At 40.0% G+C, this 17,014-nt stretch overlaps 2 protein-coding genes across 10 annotated transcripts in view; one reads left to right on the top strand and one right to left on the bottom strand.

The window, feature by feature from the left end:
• SECISBP2 (SECIS binding protein 2) overlaps positions 1–546 on the top strand; it is a 48,787-nt gene extending 48,241 nt beyond the window's left edge. For all 8 annotated transcript variants that reach the window (XM_034773912.1, XM_034773908.1, XM_034773910.1 and 5 more), the window contains one exon: positions 308–546. In XM_034773912.1, the coding sequence (XP_034629803.1) occupies positions 308–417 (110 nt within the window). In that variant the 3' untranslated portion in view covers positions 418–546. The remainder of the gene's footprint in view (positions 1–307) is intronic.
• A 5,034-nt stretch (positions 547–5,580) lies between these two features.
• SEMA4D (semaphorin 4D) overlaps positions 5,581–17,014 on the bottom strand; it is a 149,533-nt gene continuing 138,099 nt past the window's right edge. The window contains exons 16-18 of one of the 2 annotated variants that reach the window (XM_034774341.1): positions 8,178–8,387; positions 7,588–7,685; positions 5,581–6,719 (exon numbers count right to left, since the gene is read on the bottom strand). In XM_034774341.1, the coding sequence (XP_034630232.1) occupies positions 6,690–6,719; positions 7,588–7,685; positions 8,178–8,387 (338 nt within the window). In that variant the 3' untranslated portion in view covers positions 5,581–6,689. Of the gene's footprint in view, positions 6,720–7,587; positions 7,686–8,177; positions 8,388–15,487; positions 15,655–17,014 lie in introns of those variants that run through there. The other variant, XM_034774343.1, reaches the window with a different exon arrangement.

The raw sequence follows: 17,014 nt of genomic DNA, 5'->3' as shown, positions 1-17,014 counted from the left end.
GTAGGCAAACGGGTCTGTATCAGTTCCTAGAATGTGGCAAGTAACATAGGGTTAGATAAGTTGAAACTTCTCCAGGGGGACTGTCTTCCAGCAGGTGCTGCAAAGTGTGTTGGCTTAAGAGTCCCCCTTACATGCTGATTTCTCCCTCAGTTCTCATGTTGTCCTTCATACTGGGAGATTGAGCATTTCAGTGCTTAAGTAGGCTTGTCTATGAATACTAAACTTGGGGGGGGGGGAGGGAACCTGTGTGATACTCTGGGAGAAATTAAAGTTACTTTCATACTAATATTCTGTTCTTTGCTTATAGTCAAAATCTGGAAGAGAAAGCTTGAGGAGGAGTATAACCCTTATGCCTTGGAATTAGAAAAGACTGCGACTACTGAAATGCTGACCTTGAATTTAGATGAGCCTCAGTAAAGCTGGATCATATTTTATTGGGCCTTATTACTTTTTACACAGATAATTCAGTATTTACAGATCTAAAATCAGTGGTCCATCTAAGCTGCGAGGTGTAGCAAATAAAGTGTAATCTAGGAAACGTCTAAAGTTGGCTAAGAAGACTATTCTGATCTCACTTAAAATGCACACTGGAATGCATGAAACATCGGCTGATTCTTACAGGTTACTGCGTACTTGATGGGCTGCTAAAGCTGCTGCTGCTGCTGCTTCATTCTTTGTATTAAGAGAATTAATTTGAAGGGAGGGGAAACTGTTTTAACCCAGGACCACTTATGTATTAAAACAAGCCCATTCCTTCCTTCCTTTTTAAGGGTTTTACTGCTGGTGTCTGGTGCCACAAGTAGAGCTAGCCAGAAAACAAAACCTCAACATTTGTTTGAGACACACATTCTGAAAACCTTCATTTTGGGAGAATATTTCATCTTGCTGGTCGTCTGCCTGGAAGGCTCTTGTTAATTTCACTTTCCTCTCTGCAGGCAGAAAGTGAGAGCGACAAGAACCTTCCAGGTGGACCAGTCACTTTCAGTTTTCCCAAGGGAAAATTGAAATTTTCTTTGGAAAAACTGAAAACTTTCTGCAAAATAATTTTCTGAGGGAAAATAGCGTTTTTCCCCCTCCCACCCACCCCCCAAAAATTCAACAAGCTCTAGCTTCAAGTCAAGCTTCCTTCCCTTGGGGCATGCAGCAGCTGGGAGGGGGACAGGGGTAATGAGTCATGAAATTCCTGAGAGATGGGGAAGCTGGTAAAGTTAAAATGGACCACAAAGGAGATTCCTGCCCTGGAGAGCACTTAAGTTCTGATGCAGATAGAGCCCTTTTGCTGGCAGAGATTAGGAATGCTTCAGGGAAAGAGGTGGGCCAGCCTGTTCCTGCCCCTTCTCTCCTCTTACAGAATTTCTTCTCCTTGCCTTAGGAGTACCTCAGCTTGGAGGAAGCAGTGCTATAGCAATGGTACTGAATTCTGCAGGGAAGAGCAACTGCTTTCTTCAAAATGCACCTGCTGCCTGCATTTTCTTTAGCTGTTGTCCAGCTGCTTCAGCCAAGCCACAAGAACAGCCATTTGTGTACCCTTGTTGCATAAGGGAGAATTATACAGCAATGTGCTTGGTTGCATAAACACCGTATGTGAGGTCTTAGCCCTTCCCTTCAGAAGAATTTGTCAGTCTTGTTGCTACTGTTTTTTTGTGTGTACAGTTGTGAATTTTGATTCAGATAATGAAGTCTTAATTTGAGGAAAAAGATCTAATAAGTTAAAGCCAAGACTGACTGTATATAATTGTGTATCAAATGTAGAGAAGTTTTCTGAAGACAGGCTTAATTTACTTTTGATATTGAGACTTTTTTTAAACTTGACATGTACCTGGTTGTGGTAGAGCACTTTTGTGGGAGGTTTCTTTTATAAATAGCAATGCTTATATATTTTTAGAATGAAGATGGCACACTTAATGGAGAGGGCCAAATTGTGCACTAGAGTATTCAGATTTTTATAAGGGTGAAAACGAAAATTAGGATTTCTGATTTCAATGTGTGCAAAATAAAATGGTTGTAAATCCCAGGTGCAACTAGTACCTCTGTGTAGTCTGCCATGCGCTGCTTCTAAATGCTCAGAGCAACTTTCATTTCAGCTTCTCGAAAATCAGGTGCCAGGGGAGTGTCACAGGTAAGCCAAAAGCAACAGAGGTAATATCAAGTGTCAACCTTGAAAATAATTTTTGAAGTATAAAACTGATATTTTATAGCATCCTGTGGTTAGAACGTAGCTAATGCTTGAGATTGATGTGTGAGCCACAATCTTATGCTCTGGGGAGTAAAGTCAGTAAAGGATACAAAGCAGCTCTGCTTTGACACTGAGTCGATCACTGGATGTGAGATCTTTCTACTTTTCCATAATTGCAGCTGACCTTAACTTGACTTTGGGAGTGGGGAGAGTCCGGAGCTGAGAGATGATTTGGGCTGGCAATAGACATTCCTGGCCCAGTAGGAGGTTGCTGTGTACTTACAGCAATGCAAACTGTTGTGTATGAAGATGGTTATGATTGCACTATGCTATTAGAATGTTTATAGCTGTAAATACCACTACAGGAGAGGCTTTGATTTAGTTTGGATTTTTTTGGTGCATTTTTGGGGGGGGGGGGGGAAAGAGAGCAGGTTGGGCAGGTGCACTGTTCAGGCTAAACTTTCCACTGCATCATGGAAAGGGGGCCGGCAGCTAGGTTTTTGCATTATACAACTTCCAGAAGGCAGATGATAGAGAATCTGTATGCTTTAGGGTTGCTACTCTGCAGAGATCATTTTGCACTTTCATGAAAGTGCATGAACATGACTTAGCCAAGTCCTAATGCTAGCATCCTTAGCAATTTTCATTGTAACAAACTTAGGGAGTTACTTACCCTTGCCCTCCCTAAGGAACCCACTGTGTGTATGATAAGAGCTGTTGAAAGCAGAATTAGTGTGGAAGATGATTAAGCAGTGAATAGACATTTGTCCTTCAAAATAGCTTTTGAGGGGTTGAAGTGTTTAATCTCATTATCACTCAGCTATTCCCTTTTAAGACAGTTCTGTAGACAGCTTTGTAAGAGAACCTCTGCATGACCCCACCCCTCCTTCTAGTCCTGTTGCTTAGTTTCCAAAGTGTGTTACAGTGTGCATTGCCACAATGTGCTCTGCTTCCTGCAGCTAGTTTGAGAATCTAGCTTAAGTTAAAGCTAGCCTCACTGCTAACCAGCTCCCTCTGCTGGGCCAACAGCCAGTTACAATTTCTACACATTTAATTTTCAGTATATAAAATCACCTGATAGTTTCCTCCCCATAGTGTCCACTTTTGTGTGAGGATGGGAGTGGGGCAGAAACGCCTGCAGTGTGCTGAATTACAGCCTAGGCAATTGTAAAGGCTTCCTTTCTCCTTGATACTTTGGGTCACTGATTGGGGCAGCTCTTGCTGATGTAGCACAGCAGTAGCATACATCTTTGTGCTTGGTCTCTCTCTCGCTCTTTTAACAGGTAAAGCAGCAGTATTTTTTAAAATTAATTCTCTTCAGTGTTACTGCAACAGATCTTAATAGCAAAGGGCAGTAAGGTCACTTGTAGTCTTGGGTAGGAAGAGGAATTGGCCTATTTGTTCAAATTATGCACAGGCAGGTGAAGTGTAAAGTAACCTAAACTGAGGGTAATGCTCTGAGAACAACTTCCTGATAGCTCCTCTGACATACCTGCCTACTATGAAGAACAATAATATAACTTCATTTCTCTAAAGGCTGGGTGTAATTCAAGTGTTTCTCTGTTAGCCATTGCACTCCAGCATAGCAGTAGTCTTAGCAAAGCCTCTGATCACAGCTCTTTTAGCACTTCAATAGTGCAAAATCAGGCCCTTCCTTTTGCTTATTTGTGCACCCAACCTCTTGCTCCAGGAATGTCACTTAGTGTATCAAACTTCTTGAAGTGGGAGGACTTCAATGGTCCTCTTTCAAAACTGTCTGGGGGTAGAGGGCATTTTTTCCTCACAGCCCAGGCCCATTGGAGTTGCCACCTCTTCCATGGGCAAGAGAAGAGCCAGATGGGATTTGAAAAGAACAGGCTCTGGGGCAAGCAGTCCCATCTCCATGAGGGGAGCGAAGCCAGAAGGACAGTGCGCCAGTTGGAAGACCATGCTTTAGCTCTTACAACCTGCACCAGCAGTCATGCCTCTGACTGTAGAGCTCAACTACCTCATGGATGGAGGGCACAGGACACAGCTCAACTGCTACCAATTCCAGAAAGTGGTAAGGGGCCTTCAGACCCAGCTTCTTCTCCCTACTGCCACTTGTAACACCCTTCTGCCCCTGGCAATCAGGGGCTCAACAATTCTAGCTGGTAAATGTTTACCTGAAAGATTAACCTTTCTTACCCTACAGGCCCTTCACAGGCAGCCAAGCCTAGGCTGGCATCTCACAGTGAAAACTCAGGCCAAAAAACTAAATATGAACTATCAAAAGTGCTCCTGCATGCTTTCACAAGCAGTGCTAACATGGGTGGACAGTATTTCAAGTATGGTCCTTCTCAACCTAAAAATCACATGGCCTCTCCCTGAGGTAGGGAGAGGGAGGATTTAAATCTGTTTTAGGCAAGTATATGGGACTTTGATCCTTAGCATCAGATGCTGAGATAAATCTATTCGTTGACAGCTGGAAACTGAACTTAAGTATGGACTTTACACCAGCAAGTAGAATAACTACCATGTTAAATAAAACCCAGAAGGGTTTTATTGTAGGTATATTAAATGTCCAAGCAAAAAAGCCAAGTGTCTGGAGTGCACTGTGCTTAGCATGTTACGCATCTAACATGAAATGCTTCCTTAGGGCAACCAACTTATTCCAGTTCCATGAGGTCATAGAACATGACCTTTGAAACACATTCTGCTCCTAACTGCACTATCCAGATTGAAAGTGGATGTGGGGAGCTCTCTCACAAGATGTAGTATTGTACTTTTAATTCAGAAGGTAGGCCTCACGCATGTCGGTGTGTAAATTCTGTAAGTAAACTAGAAATATTGCTCTTCAGTTAGGCATCCAAGTCCAGTCCTTCTGAGCACTGACAGTCTCAGGGCAGAATAGTCATGTCTCCAGTACTGAGACTGCCTTCATCAAATTCTTCATATTAGTCATCCAGTCTTTTGCCAAAAGAAAGGAAATGGCATTGGTTAAGTCTTCTCCGGGGCAGATGCCCATGTCCTGCTTCCCACCCTGGAGGCATATGGCTATGAAAATCCCATTGTAATGGATCTGTGGACTCTAGATAAATTTCCAGGCTGTGCCAACCTGAGTTACTTTCTTCAGGCAGTAAGGTCCACAGAGCTGGCCCACCCTACAGCCAATTTCTATCTCAATTCTGAAGGATCCACTTAACATTCAAGGACTTAAATTTTACTTAATGAGAACAAGCCCACCATACTTTGCTTGGAGAAATTGTTGTTTTACCTCAAAGTATATTTAAAGTTATCCTGGCTATGGAAGTGCTTAACAAGAGGGAACTTCAAGTATGGGGTATTCCCCTGCTGCCAGGTCTGGTCCCCAAGTTCCAGGCAGGCTGAACTACCATTGTAAAAGATCTGTAGAGCTTGTTGCTCAAAGAAAGGAATTCTTCAGGTAAGTGTGGAAAAGTTTTATTTCATATACATTCAGGGTTATGGAGAGAATACAATACTTTTTAAATGACCATTCCCAGCACAATCAAGCCAAAGCTTTTATATAAAAAGTGAGGCGTTTCTGTGCAATGCTAACAGTGGAAATTTTGAGGAAAAGAGAAGAACATTGAAACATCTCAAACTTTTTATTGATCCTTGCAGAAAGATAAAACTTATTTTAAAACAAAACAGGACAAGTAGGTCCCCAAAATTTGACTGGCTACCTCAATGTTAAGTCTGCAAATGTTTACTAGGAATAATAAACAATCCTGGCATCACATTAGCCCTTTATCAATTGCTGAATATTTGTTTAGAGATTTTTAGCATAAATCAGACTTTATCTTCCACAGTACCAAATATTATTCATATTTTATAGCTCATTGTGTGCTGTGCTTTACATTATGCCAACTATATTGAGTCCAGTAAATATTTATTTACTGTACCTTGTAACTAGTCAAGTTGTTTGGTACAGGAAAACTTGTATAATTAACAAAAATTTAACTTTTCAAAACAACCTTAGTTTTCAATTTAAAGTCTCTCTAATTCATGAAAAGTATTGATGTCCATGATGAATCTGTTTCTCTGCAAACAAGGAAAGTGAATTTGAATTTGCCCAGCCCAGAAAGGAATGTTCTTTAAAGGTAAACCTTATTCTCCCCTGTTATATTTTAAATGTTTTTCAGAAAAGTAAGTGATCCAAATCCTTGTTACATTCACATGTTATAAGAGCATCACAATCAAAGTTACCTCATCTGCTTAAAACAGGATTTAGGGGTTTCATTACAATGTTTGAGCACCACAAGTCTCCATAGGAACACACTCTTCCTCAATAATTAGCAGAAAAAGAACTGATATCAAGGTTGTTCAAAGTGGGTAGGGGAGTTGTCTTGGTAGTAGATAAAATGTTCTTCAGTGCAATGAGGAAATCCTGCTTTGCCTAAACTTTCAGAAGATTCTCCTGAACAGCAAACCCCACTGTCAGCTAGTGTAGCTGCTGAATCATTTTTCGAATATGCTGGTTAGAGTACTGGAAGCCTCATTTTGCAGACATTTCCCTAACTGTCTCTGTCCATTAGGGGGTGTCTTTCTTCTTGCAACTCTCCTAAATGAACAAGACAGTTTCATTTTACTTTAGAAAAATGAATTAATATTAAACAAGCTGGTTTTATTTAAAGCCAGCCCTCTGAACTAGCAGTAGATCTATCAAGCTGAATTGCCATACCCTTAAGGGTATGTTATCTCTTAATGACTGAATCTGCTCTTTCCTCAACCTCAAGACCAGAAGCATTGGACCAGATTCTTGGTTGCATGTAGCCACTCCATCAGACCAGTGGAGCAGAGGGGCAATAATGCCAGCTTAAGGGACATACACACACAGTCTTTGGTGTCAGGGGTAAAAGGGATCAGTCAGGAAGCATCCCTGTGGCTCCAGCTTTCCTCAGGAGCCATAACAGCCCCTTGGGCATTACTTACAATAAGCCCCTGGTCTGTACACTCATTAGAGAAAGGAATAGATGTAAAAGTAGTGGAAAACCACTTGAGATCCCCACCTTGGTCCTTAATCAAGGAAAGTTGGGCCTACTGATAGTACCATCCATTTCATAAAGTCAAACGGGAGGAAGAAAGAAAATGTGCTCACACGTCACTGATTTGTCTTGGTCCTAAGGTGGACTTTGAGTTGATAACACATCCAGGTATGATTCAAGTGGATGGAGACAGTTTGGTGTTATCTATAGGAGCCTGGGCTTAGTTCCCAACCCCTAAGGTACTAGATCTTAAAACACCAGAGGAAGGCAATTTTTGTCTAGAAGTAACTGACAAGCAGGCACTACTATACATGGACTACAAATGGAATCCTATCCTGTTCTGTCCAGTATAGTGGCAAGTCAAAAATAAGGATTTTCAGGCTCATCCCACTTGTTCACTAAAGCAGAATAGCGCATGACAATAATGCATGTCAAGAAACTTACCCAGGTCGTCTTCCAGTTTTGCATCATTGCATGATGTTCACTGACTGCACTTTTCCAGCTGTCGTACTCCTTTACCCATCCAGCCTGACCAGTACTATCTGAAAATTGTAAGTAATGAAAGAAGCTATGTGAATAGACCGTGATCAAATAGATGAGCATCTGCTATTGACTTCAGGGGCAGCTTTGAAAAACATCTAGTTAACATTAGTGGATAGATTCTGGAGAGAATGATGGTTGGGCAGCTGGTGCTCTCTCAATCCCCAGAATCAGTAGGCACCTGAACACAGGGCTAGATTTTCAAAAATGGTGAGACTACAACAGCTCCTATTGAAAATCAGGCTCCTTTATCTTCAGCTGGCTTTAGGAGCCAAATGTTAAGCACCTAATTTTAAAAACTAGGATCTGAATATGGAATCCCTTCTACAATAATAGCTGAAGTGGATACTAAATTTACTTAGAAATTAGAGAGGGTTTTTTAAGAGTGACAGTCTTCAAGAGTGTATAGGGTCTTTATGGGTGAGCTAATTTTAAAGCTGTCCTCCCTGCATCAGGGCCAGGATGAGCAGTGCATACCCACTGCACCAGCCTACCTTTTTCTTCCACTGTGATGAGCACTTTTGATGTTTTATTTCCAGCTTTTGAGAGGACTGAACAATGGTATTCTGAGTTTTCTGCTACAGCATCTTTCACCCAGCTTAGAATGTGCACTCTGCCATCAGCCAATGCATGAGATTGCTCACTGACACACACTTCTACTTTCTGTCCATTCTTCTTCCAGACAAAACGTGCGTCACTGGGACCTGTGAAAATGTTAGTTTAATTACTGAAGAAACAACTTGTAAGAGTGTCAAATGTAGATTAAAGTGTGATGAAACATTACCATGAAACCCTGGAATTGTGATGACTAGACAGTGCCAGATTCTGGATTTTAGAACATAAATAGCTAAAAATAAGGACTGTTGTGAGGGTTCTGTTTGTTCCTATGCTTCTTGAGTGCAGTGTGGTCAGAAGATTGGGGACAATGAGCCAGAGTTGATAAGGTAAGAATAAAAGCATAGCACTCAAACAGAAGAGATTCTCGGGGAATTAAGTGGGAAAGAGATGCCTGGATTCTGACATTCTCACAAGTCGAAGCCACTCCTGGAAGAAGTAACATGATTATAGACTGGACAGTGAGGGAACCTAGGTAATCCCAGGTGCAAGAGGTGCAGCATTAGTTTTCTTGAAATGAAGACCAATACCAAGTACAACTTAGTAGCAGAAAAAAGGCTAGGGACTCAGAGCAGTTGAAGATACTGTGTGTAATGAAGAAAAAAAAATTAGAGGAGACATCACAAATGACAGCTGGGTCATTAAAGGAAGTGAAAGAACTTGACATCTTTTAGGGTAAGAGGAGTAGAGGGCAAATAGCTGTCTAGCCTCTTTGCCTAATCACCAATATTCATACCAACAGTGAGGAACAGAATGCAACCAAGCCAAAGATTGACATAGTTTTCTTGGTTGCTGTTTGGGATAAAGTAAAATGGTGGCTATCAAAGAAAAACAAATGTAATTCTGCTTAGCGTGTACAGTTAGGAATTTAGCTGAGACAGCTATAGCCCAGATAAAGAGGGATGTATGCCACCTTCTTCTTTCCATATCTAACAACTTCAGAATAATGGTAATGGATTTTTTTTTAAGCAAGTCCTGTTGTGCCCCTGTGACCTATAATCAAACACCCTTAGAGAAGAATAGATGAGGGAATATAACAGTAGTGAGGCAGGTGGTCTTAGGCTGCTTTTTGTTGCCAAGGACAAAAAAGGGAAGAGACACCATACTCGAGAGACTTACCTACAGTGCCAGGGGGTGGATTAACTGACCACTGGCATTACCTGTATAATAAGTTGATTTGGATTAGTGATTGTCACATAAGAGGGACACTGACCTAGGTTCAAACAGGCAGACCATATTAGGTAGGCTTTGCATACAAAATGGGGAACTTTCACATTAGCGTTCTACCACCACACCCAATACAGTAGGCACTGTACATGTACAAAAAAACCCTTAGTTCCTACCTCAAAAAGCTTATCTTGGGTTTCAATAGACAAAGTGGAGTGGTCTGCAAGTGAAAGGAATAAGAAAAGCTTACTGTATATTAAAGTACCTTACATGAATGTAAAACAAGGAAGTGGTAGTAGTGAAGATGAATGATGGAGATCATAATCTCCTTAAAACTTGGTAGGACAATTCTGTAAGAGCAAGATAAAAGGGAAGCGATAGGAAATTGTCACAATATATTTAATAGTATTTAGGCCATTGAGGTACCAACTGACAATCAAGAGTGGGGAGATGAAATTATTTGGGGAAAATATACAATTAACTGAATACCCAACCCTCAGCATCTGCCACAGGCCAGGTGTGTAGGAAAACAATGAAAATTAAAGTTTCCTGGACTACTTGCAGGACACTAGTATTTTAGCTTCCCCAGTATCTGTAGGGTAAGTGTACACTCAATTTTTTTTTAATTTTTTTTAAGTAGAGCTGACAAGGTCAGGATTTAAAAAAAACAAAGACCACATCAATCCTGCTTCTGTGACTAATAATTAAAAGGACTGTTGGGACTAATGCCCACAAGAAACTTGAATTCAGTATAGTAGTGAATGGGGCAAAGAGATTTTCTCATTATTCTTTCTACTGGTCCTAGATGTGTTGTCAAAGTCCAAGGATATTTTGATTTCAGAAAATCAAATCTAAATTTTTAAGTCTAAGATCCTGATTCTTCAAAGCCTTACGTAGTTTCTTACTGATTTTTCTAGGCAAAAAAGAGTGATTTATTGGCCTAGGTGCCATGCATAGCTCTGGCATTGTATTAATAGTAATACTGCAAGAGATTGCATTCTTCTTGCAAATAAAGAGTAACAAGTTAATGTGGCTTTTACTACCCCTGGAAATGGAGAAGGGAAAACTGATCCACCGCAAATACGGAAGATCAGTTTAAAAAGAAAAGTTGATTCCAACTAAAAGATTACAAGGCATAAAATGGACTTTTGCAAATGTCAAGATAAAAAAAACTCTTGGAGAGGGAAAGTCCATTGATACAGTGTAAGGGGTAAATTTAGTAATGACTTAAACAGATGAGGAAATTAGTTGCTTTTCCAAAATGTATTAAAAAGAGACATTGAAATTTGACCAATTGAAAGTCTAGAAATACTTGTTAAGAAGACCAAGCTAGAGAATACAGTGGAAGTTTGAACAGAGAACAGGCTGTTAGGTAATTGGTTTACTAGTATAACACACTTCATTTTATAACATGTCCTATAAGAATTCATGTGACCTTCTCTATTCTTATCTTCCCACGCAGTTGGCACCATATCATATATATATTACTGATCAACTAAATTTAACCATTTGTTGCTTTTGGCAGTGACCTAACCCAGAAAGGGGAAAGTAAAATACACTACTAAGCTAATAATTTGCGTAGTTCGCTATTCAAGCTTTTCAACAGGTGCAATATGCATTTTCTTTTAAATGAGCTAGTGTAAAACTGTTCAGTGTACTCAAGTATCACAACAGGTAAGAATGTAGTGTACGACAAGCCATCCTCGATAATACTAGCTAACTCTTCTCAAGACCTTGCAAATATACCAGTGTCTGGATAAGTATATATTTCCATGCAAAAGTTATTGTACTACAGAAGATCAAGATGACAGGCTCTAGAAACAACATAAGTGGCATACACAAGATGATAAAGCAACTTATTCCCTCTCCCTCAAACTCCTAATTTGATTCAAAACACAGATCTTCACTCATCCTCTTGCTCTTTGAAAGAGATGGTCCAGTGATTAGGGCTCTAACTTGGGACTTGAGCTATCCAAGTTCAGTTCCCTGCTCTATCAGACTTCCTGTGTGACTCTGGACAAGTCACTCTCACTGTGCCTCTGTTCCTGATCTGTAAAATGGCTAAAATACTTCCCCATCTCACAGAGGTGTTGTGAGGACAAATATGTTAAAGATGGGCAGGTGCCCAGACACCACATAAGCATTTAAGAGTGTAATTTTCAAACAACAAATGGATTCATAGTAGCTTAGTTACTAACTTTAGCAAGTTTGATTTGAGCTACTTCTTATCTTGACCTCCTAGAATGTCCCTTTTTCCTAGAGTAGGGGGTGGGCCATATCATGAAACAGCACGATCAATGCAAACGACCATTTCCTGCAAGCTTATTTTCAATTAATTAGAAATGCATGTCAGTGTGATTTCATGCTATTTCCTATTTATATCGAAGTGCCTGCTCTGCTTTCATTACCAAAAACAATCTCTGTTCTTAAAAATCATAATGGTTTTGGAAAGGCTTCAGAAGCTTAAAAAAAAAAAAAAGCTGTCGTTTCCCAAAAGAAACAAAGTTGGGTTTGGCAATCCCTTCAGAAACTTCCTTGTTCTGGTTATCTCACAAGGAGCGTGATCCTGGGTCAGCACTCTGGGGAGTCACTGAACAAGTGACTACTTTGCTGTCTTCCCACAAACATTCATCATATGCAGTCAACAGTAGTGGGATTTCCCACACACACTGCAAAATTTTTGCACGTCAAACTTTTACAACAAACTAGGATGCAAACAACATGTTTGTGCCCTTTTTGATCTACTTGGGAAAGAAATCTTTACTGGCCTTTCTGCACATTTCATGGTAATTCAGTCCTGATTCTTTAATTTAATCACTTCTTCCACTGTAGTACTTAGTTTCATTTGCTCAGCTTCCCTGAAGCATGCAAAAGGTTAAAAAACAATTGCTATGAAACATCTTAATGTAACCCAGAAGCTGTGGAGATCAAGTACTATATTATGATTTGCATAAATCTTGATTCAAACACCTATTATGCGTAACTTAGCTTTAACCCTCCAGAATTTCCTCTGGGATACATTGTTTCTATAAGTGATATTTAATAGATTCAATGAAACAAATGTCTGCTAAAGTTTCTTGCAGATATGTGCTGGTGAATCCAATACAAAGGACTATGCTTCTTTTTAAATTAGGTGATGATACAAGATGATAGAAGCACTGATACCGCTGAGAAATAGTTGGCAATCAGGTGCCAGAACTAGAAAATTTATAGTTTCCTTTGTATTTATGAATTGGATATAACACAGATTAAATACAAGAGAATTGCTCACTGAGTGACCATAGAATTTCATATCTTGGGGTCTTCAAACATATTTAAACAAATACTTACATTCAGTTGTTATCCTCTCTTTGTGAGTGCTTGAGAGATTAAAAAAAGTTATAAAATGAAAGAAAAGGATCAAATTAATTCATAATAATAGGAGTGCAATACCCATCAGAAGCCATTCTGCATGTGTAACCATCGATATAGTAAAACCAACCCTAGAAAATGGACTTTTCAGGGGTGTCCTCTCAAAGCCATTGTTTCAAGCAGTTACTAGTTACTGAAAGCCATCAACACTTGGACAACTATTTGGAGATTTACTTGAAAGGAATAAAATTAATGGTCTGTCATATATTCACATAGAAAACCCCCCCACCCACCACTCTCCCAACAAGCACATGTCTCGAGACTGAACTATTCTTTTCCTCTAGAAAGCTCCTCCTGGTCAGTATGGAGTCATTGTCTGGGTAGCGAAAGGAAGCTTGCATTACCTGTGTTATGCTTGTGTGCATATATACAAGGCTTCATTTTCCAGGGCTGCCACCCAAGTACATTTCACGCAAAGCCAACATTTTCAGACTTAACACCTTTGAAAATCAGAAATGTAAAGTGAACAGGAGTTGGGGGAACATCAATGGGAGCTGCAGATCCTCATCACCTCCAATTCAGGTCACTTTTTAGGTGCCTATTTAGGGATTTAGGTGCCTAACTTTAGTCACTGAAATTTGAAATGTTCTAAATTCCCTTAAAAAATTACAGTCTTAAAAAGCAGAGTAAAAAACTCTCCAAAGTATGAAGAATACAGCTGCAGATGTTCTACTGACATCATGCAAGAATAGCCTTAGAATACTATGGGCTGTTCCAATCAGTAAATTGATAGTAGAATTTAAGGGTTCACTGTATATATACCGAATCCTGAAAGAGAGTGCAGTCTGCTTCAAAAAACCTCTGAGATACTATTTTAAACAGAGCTCATCAGAATGAGCGGTTTCTTTGACACGAGAAGCAGCAGTAGGAGAAAGAAAGATTGCCTGAAGGAGAATATTGGAGAATCCTGGCTCCTGTGGTCAAATGGCTGCCATGCAAAAGAGGGGAAGAAAGTGAGTGTCCACCACTTAATGAGCCACTTAAAGATGCATAATGCAGAAGCCAAGAAATGCTGTCACACTGCCACTACACCATTTAATAGAATATTTTTCGGTTGTCATGCTATTCCTGGAGCTAAAATGATGAAGCTTAGATCAGGTCTCCCTGAAGGTAACTCTAAGATTATCAAGGATGGAAATTAAATAGGAAAGGAATATGGCTAGTAATCATGTAAAAGCAAAGCAAAGAGTGAGCTGCTAGCAAGAATAAACAGCTTAGAGCTGTACCTAGCTAATCTCTAAAAGTCACCAGTGAATTGATATCCAATGAACTTTACTGATTAATCAGCACCGGCTGCAAGGAAATTCACCTCAGAATAGAAGGGCTTTTGTACTAGCCTAATGAAAATATACCCTGGCATCTCAGGTGTGTGCTAAAGCAGGATAACAAGGAGGACTCTTTGTACTGATGGTTGGAATGATGAAAGAAAGGCACTATAGAGAGAGCCAATAGAAAAGGGTGTCATTAATGAATGGTGTACAGGTATGGGCATTGCTGTCCTAAAACAGAAAATATATACAGATAGAAGACATGTGGCTGGCAGCCATGGAGCTGGTTCAGAAAAGCCATACAGGAACAGTGACATTTCTTAATCTCAAAAATGAGAGACATCTGGAGTAACAGCTGGTGTCTGGTCTGCAGGTTTGGTTTGAACTGGACATATTGTAATGCAATAAAAAATTAATGCATCAGGACCATTTAGGAATCCCTCATCCAAAACTAGGATTAGGTTTTAACAAACTGTATAATCTGGTTGCAGAAAAAATGATCAGGAGCCACAGGTCAGAAAAGTGAAAGGCAAAGTTAGTCCTTCCAAAGCAGTGAACAGAAGAAGAGAGCATGCGTCAGGTGGAGCAATTCCTGTTCCATTAGAAAGGCAACTACCAATACTATACTTTGAACAGTAGGTGAATGAAAACTGGGTGGTAGGCTGAATGATTCTCTATCTGGAAACTGTGTAAGGGCTAGGTGGGAAGAAGAACTCTTGAGTCACAGGCTAGCTGATAATGAATTGGCGAAACTGAAGCAGACATAAGAGCTGTGATTCAGCAACCCCTTGTGAACAAGTAGTAAGAAAACAGGGCAGTTGCAGACGGAGAGGAAGTTTCTTGACATTAACAGATTGCAACAAGTCCAGAGATATGACCTAAAGTGTGGTCTGCTGTTGTGCTTTCCGGATAATGACAAGGAAGATGTTTGTATGGAGGTAGAAGCTCCTTACCTTTCTAGAAGAGAAAGTGGATTAGCTTGAATAGAAGCTAAAGTTACAAAGAGAAACATGAGAAAACAGATCTCTCCAACTCCTGGACAGAGGGTTCATTATGTATCATAAGTTACTGTTTGTTTCAATTAGCAGCTAATTCATATCTAAAGAACACAACCTGCTGCTTGCACAAAACTGGTCTGTTTGTTAAATTACTGCTAAATGTACCGAACAGCAACACTGAAAATGTGTTGATGTCAGCCTTATGGAAAAGATTAAACAGGTTGCACATGAAATGCTGCACATGCAAGCTAAAAAAAATAGAAGGTCTCTTGTGGGAAAAAATATCCAGTCACCACTACACAATAGACATATATGAATATAAGACCAAGCATCTAACCTGAAGCCGGTAAAAAAAGCAAAGAAAGCAAACCAGAGGACCGCTGACTTGTCTACAAGGCTGGAAAAGTCAGTCCACTTACGACCTATTGCTTCCAGTGTGCCAATAGTATGTGTTTAGGTATCAGCTAGGTGGGTCCAGGAAGGGTCTCACAAAAGGAAACCTACATAGTTGCCTGTAAAAGATAATACATGTTAGAAAGTGGAACACTAGGGATTAGTGGGATTACATCGTTTCCAGACTGTGGGTTTTCTAATTTAAACTACTCTTAACAGTTTGGTAGCCTCTTGCATCTAGTAGCAGGGATAAGATGTTCATTTTTTAGTTTAGAGGTAAGGCAAAATAAAGTTCAGCTCCCCAGACAGTTTATGGAGAGCATCTACATAGTCACTGTCTGGGGGCAATTAGGGAAGAAAAGCATGTACCAAAAAACCCTCTAACTGTGGTGCTCTAAAGTGAAGAAGGGAATATGTCCCATAATTTTACCTTAATCTTTTGGAGGAGAGGGGATATGGTGTGAAGGCGGCTGGAGAAGGGCAGAAATTGAGTTGGATCCTTGCTGAGGGGGGAGGAGGTACATAAACCCTATATACAGCAGGTGAGTGATTTCAACAGGAACAGTAAAAGTTAATAGGATTTACTCAGGGTCCAGATAATGGAAATACCAGCAGTCTGAGAGGCAAGAATTTTTCATTAAAAGAGCTGATCCTAGCTGGAGGCAGAAAATTAGGTCTTCATTCATATACATGATCCAACACTAAGCAAGGACACCTAATCACCCTTTCTAAGAGAGAGAACATGGAAGCTGGCAAAATATATTCTGTTTATAGTCCTCAAATGTTCTTAATATAATGCCTCATTGCTGCAACATGGGTCCAGACATGTCACTGATCAGTAATGCATTTTACAATCTAGGACTGTGAAATCCAAATTCTTATGGGTGCCAAGGGCTTAGCAATAAATCTTGGCTTGCTAGTCTGGTCTAAGACACTACAGAACCTATGAGATACATGTTAGGCATGGAGGAGGAGATCAAAGAATGGTTTAAGAACTTTGTATTACAAAAGAAGAGAGGCTAAGATATGAAGTTTAGTAAAACCAATCTCCCAATATTCAGAACAAGCTATCTACAAAGAACCCCTCTCTCTTCTGAGAGTCTTAGAGTCCACTGCAACAATCTACAGACCATATTTGGGTCAAAAACATGCCACAAGATCACTCGAAGTGCAGACTTTACAAGCTAAAATCCCAATATCTGGATGCTTATGTCTTATTGTTTGTCACAGTCTAAGTTTACCACAGCTGATTTTGTAGACAACTTGTTCTTTTGTCTTGCATTGTATACCAGCTCAAAATATCACTTCCTCTCTCTCATGAGAGAGACTGAATCACTGATTTTAAATAACACATGTGAGTGCACTAGGTTGGCAGTGGGAACACTGCTATTTTAATAACCAGATCAACTTATATAACTGAGACAAAGGCTATGGCTACACTACAGCTTAAGTAGACAAATTGTGTCACTCAGGTGTGAA

The sequence above is a fragment of the Trachemys scripta genome, chromosome 6, assembly GCF_013100865.1.
Source record: "Trachemys scripta elegans isolate TJP31775 chromosome 6, CAS_Tse_1.0, whole genome shotgun sequence".
Taxonomy (NCBI): Eukaryota; Metazoa; Chordata; order Testudines; family Emydidae; genus Trachemys; species Trachemys scripta.
Note: the sequence above shows the minus strand (reverse complement) of the source record. Positions and strands in the feature narration are given on the sequence as shown.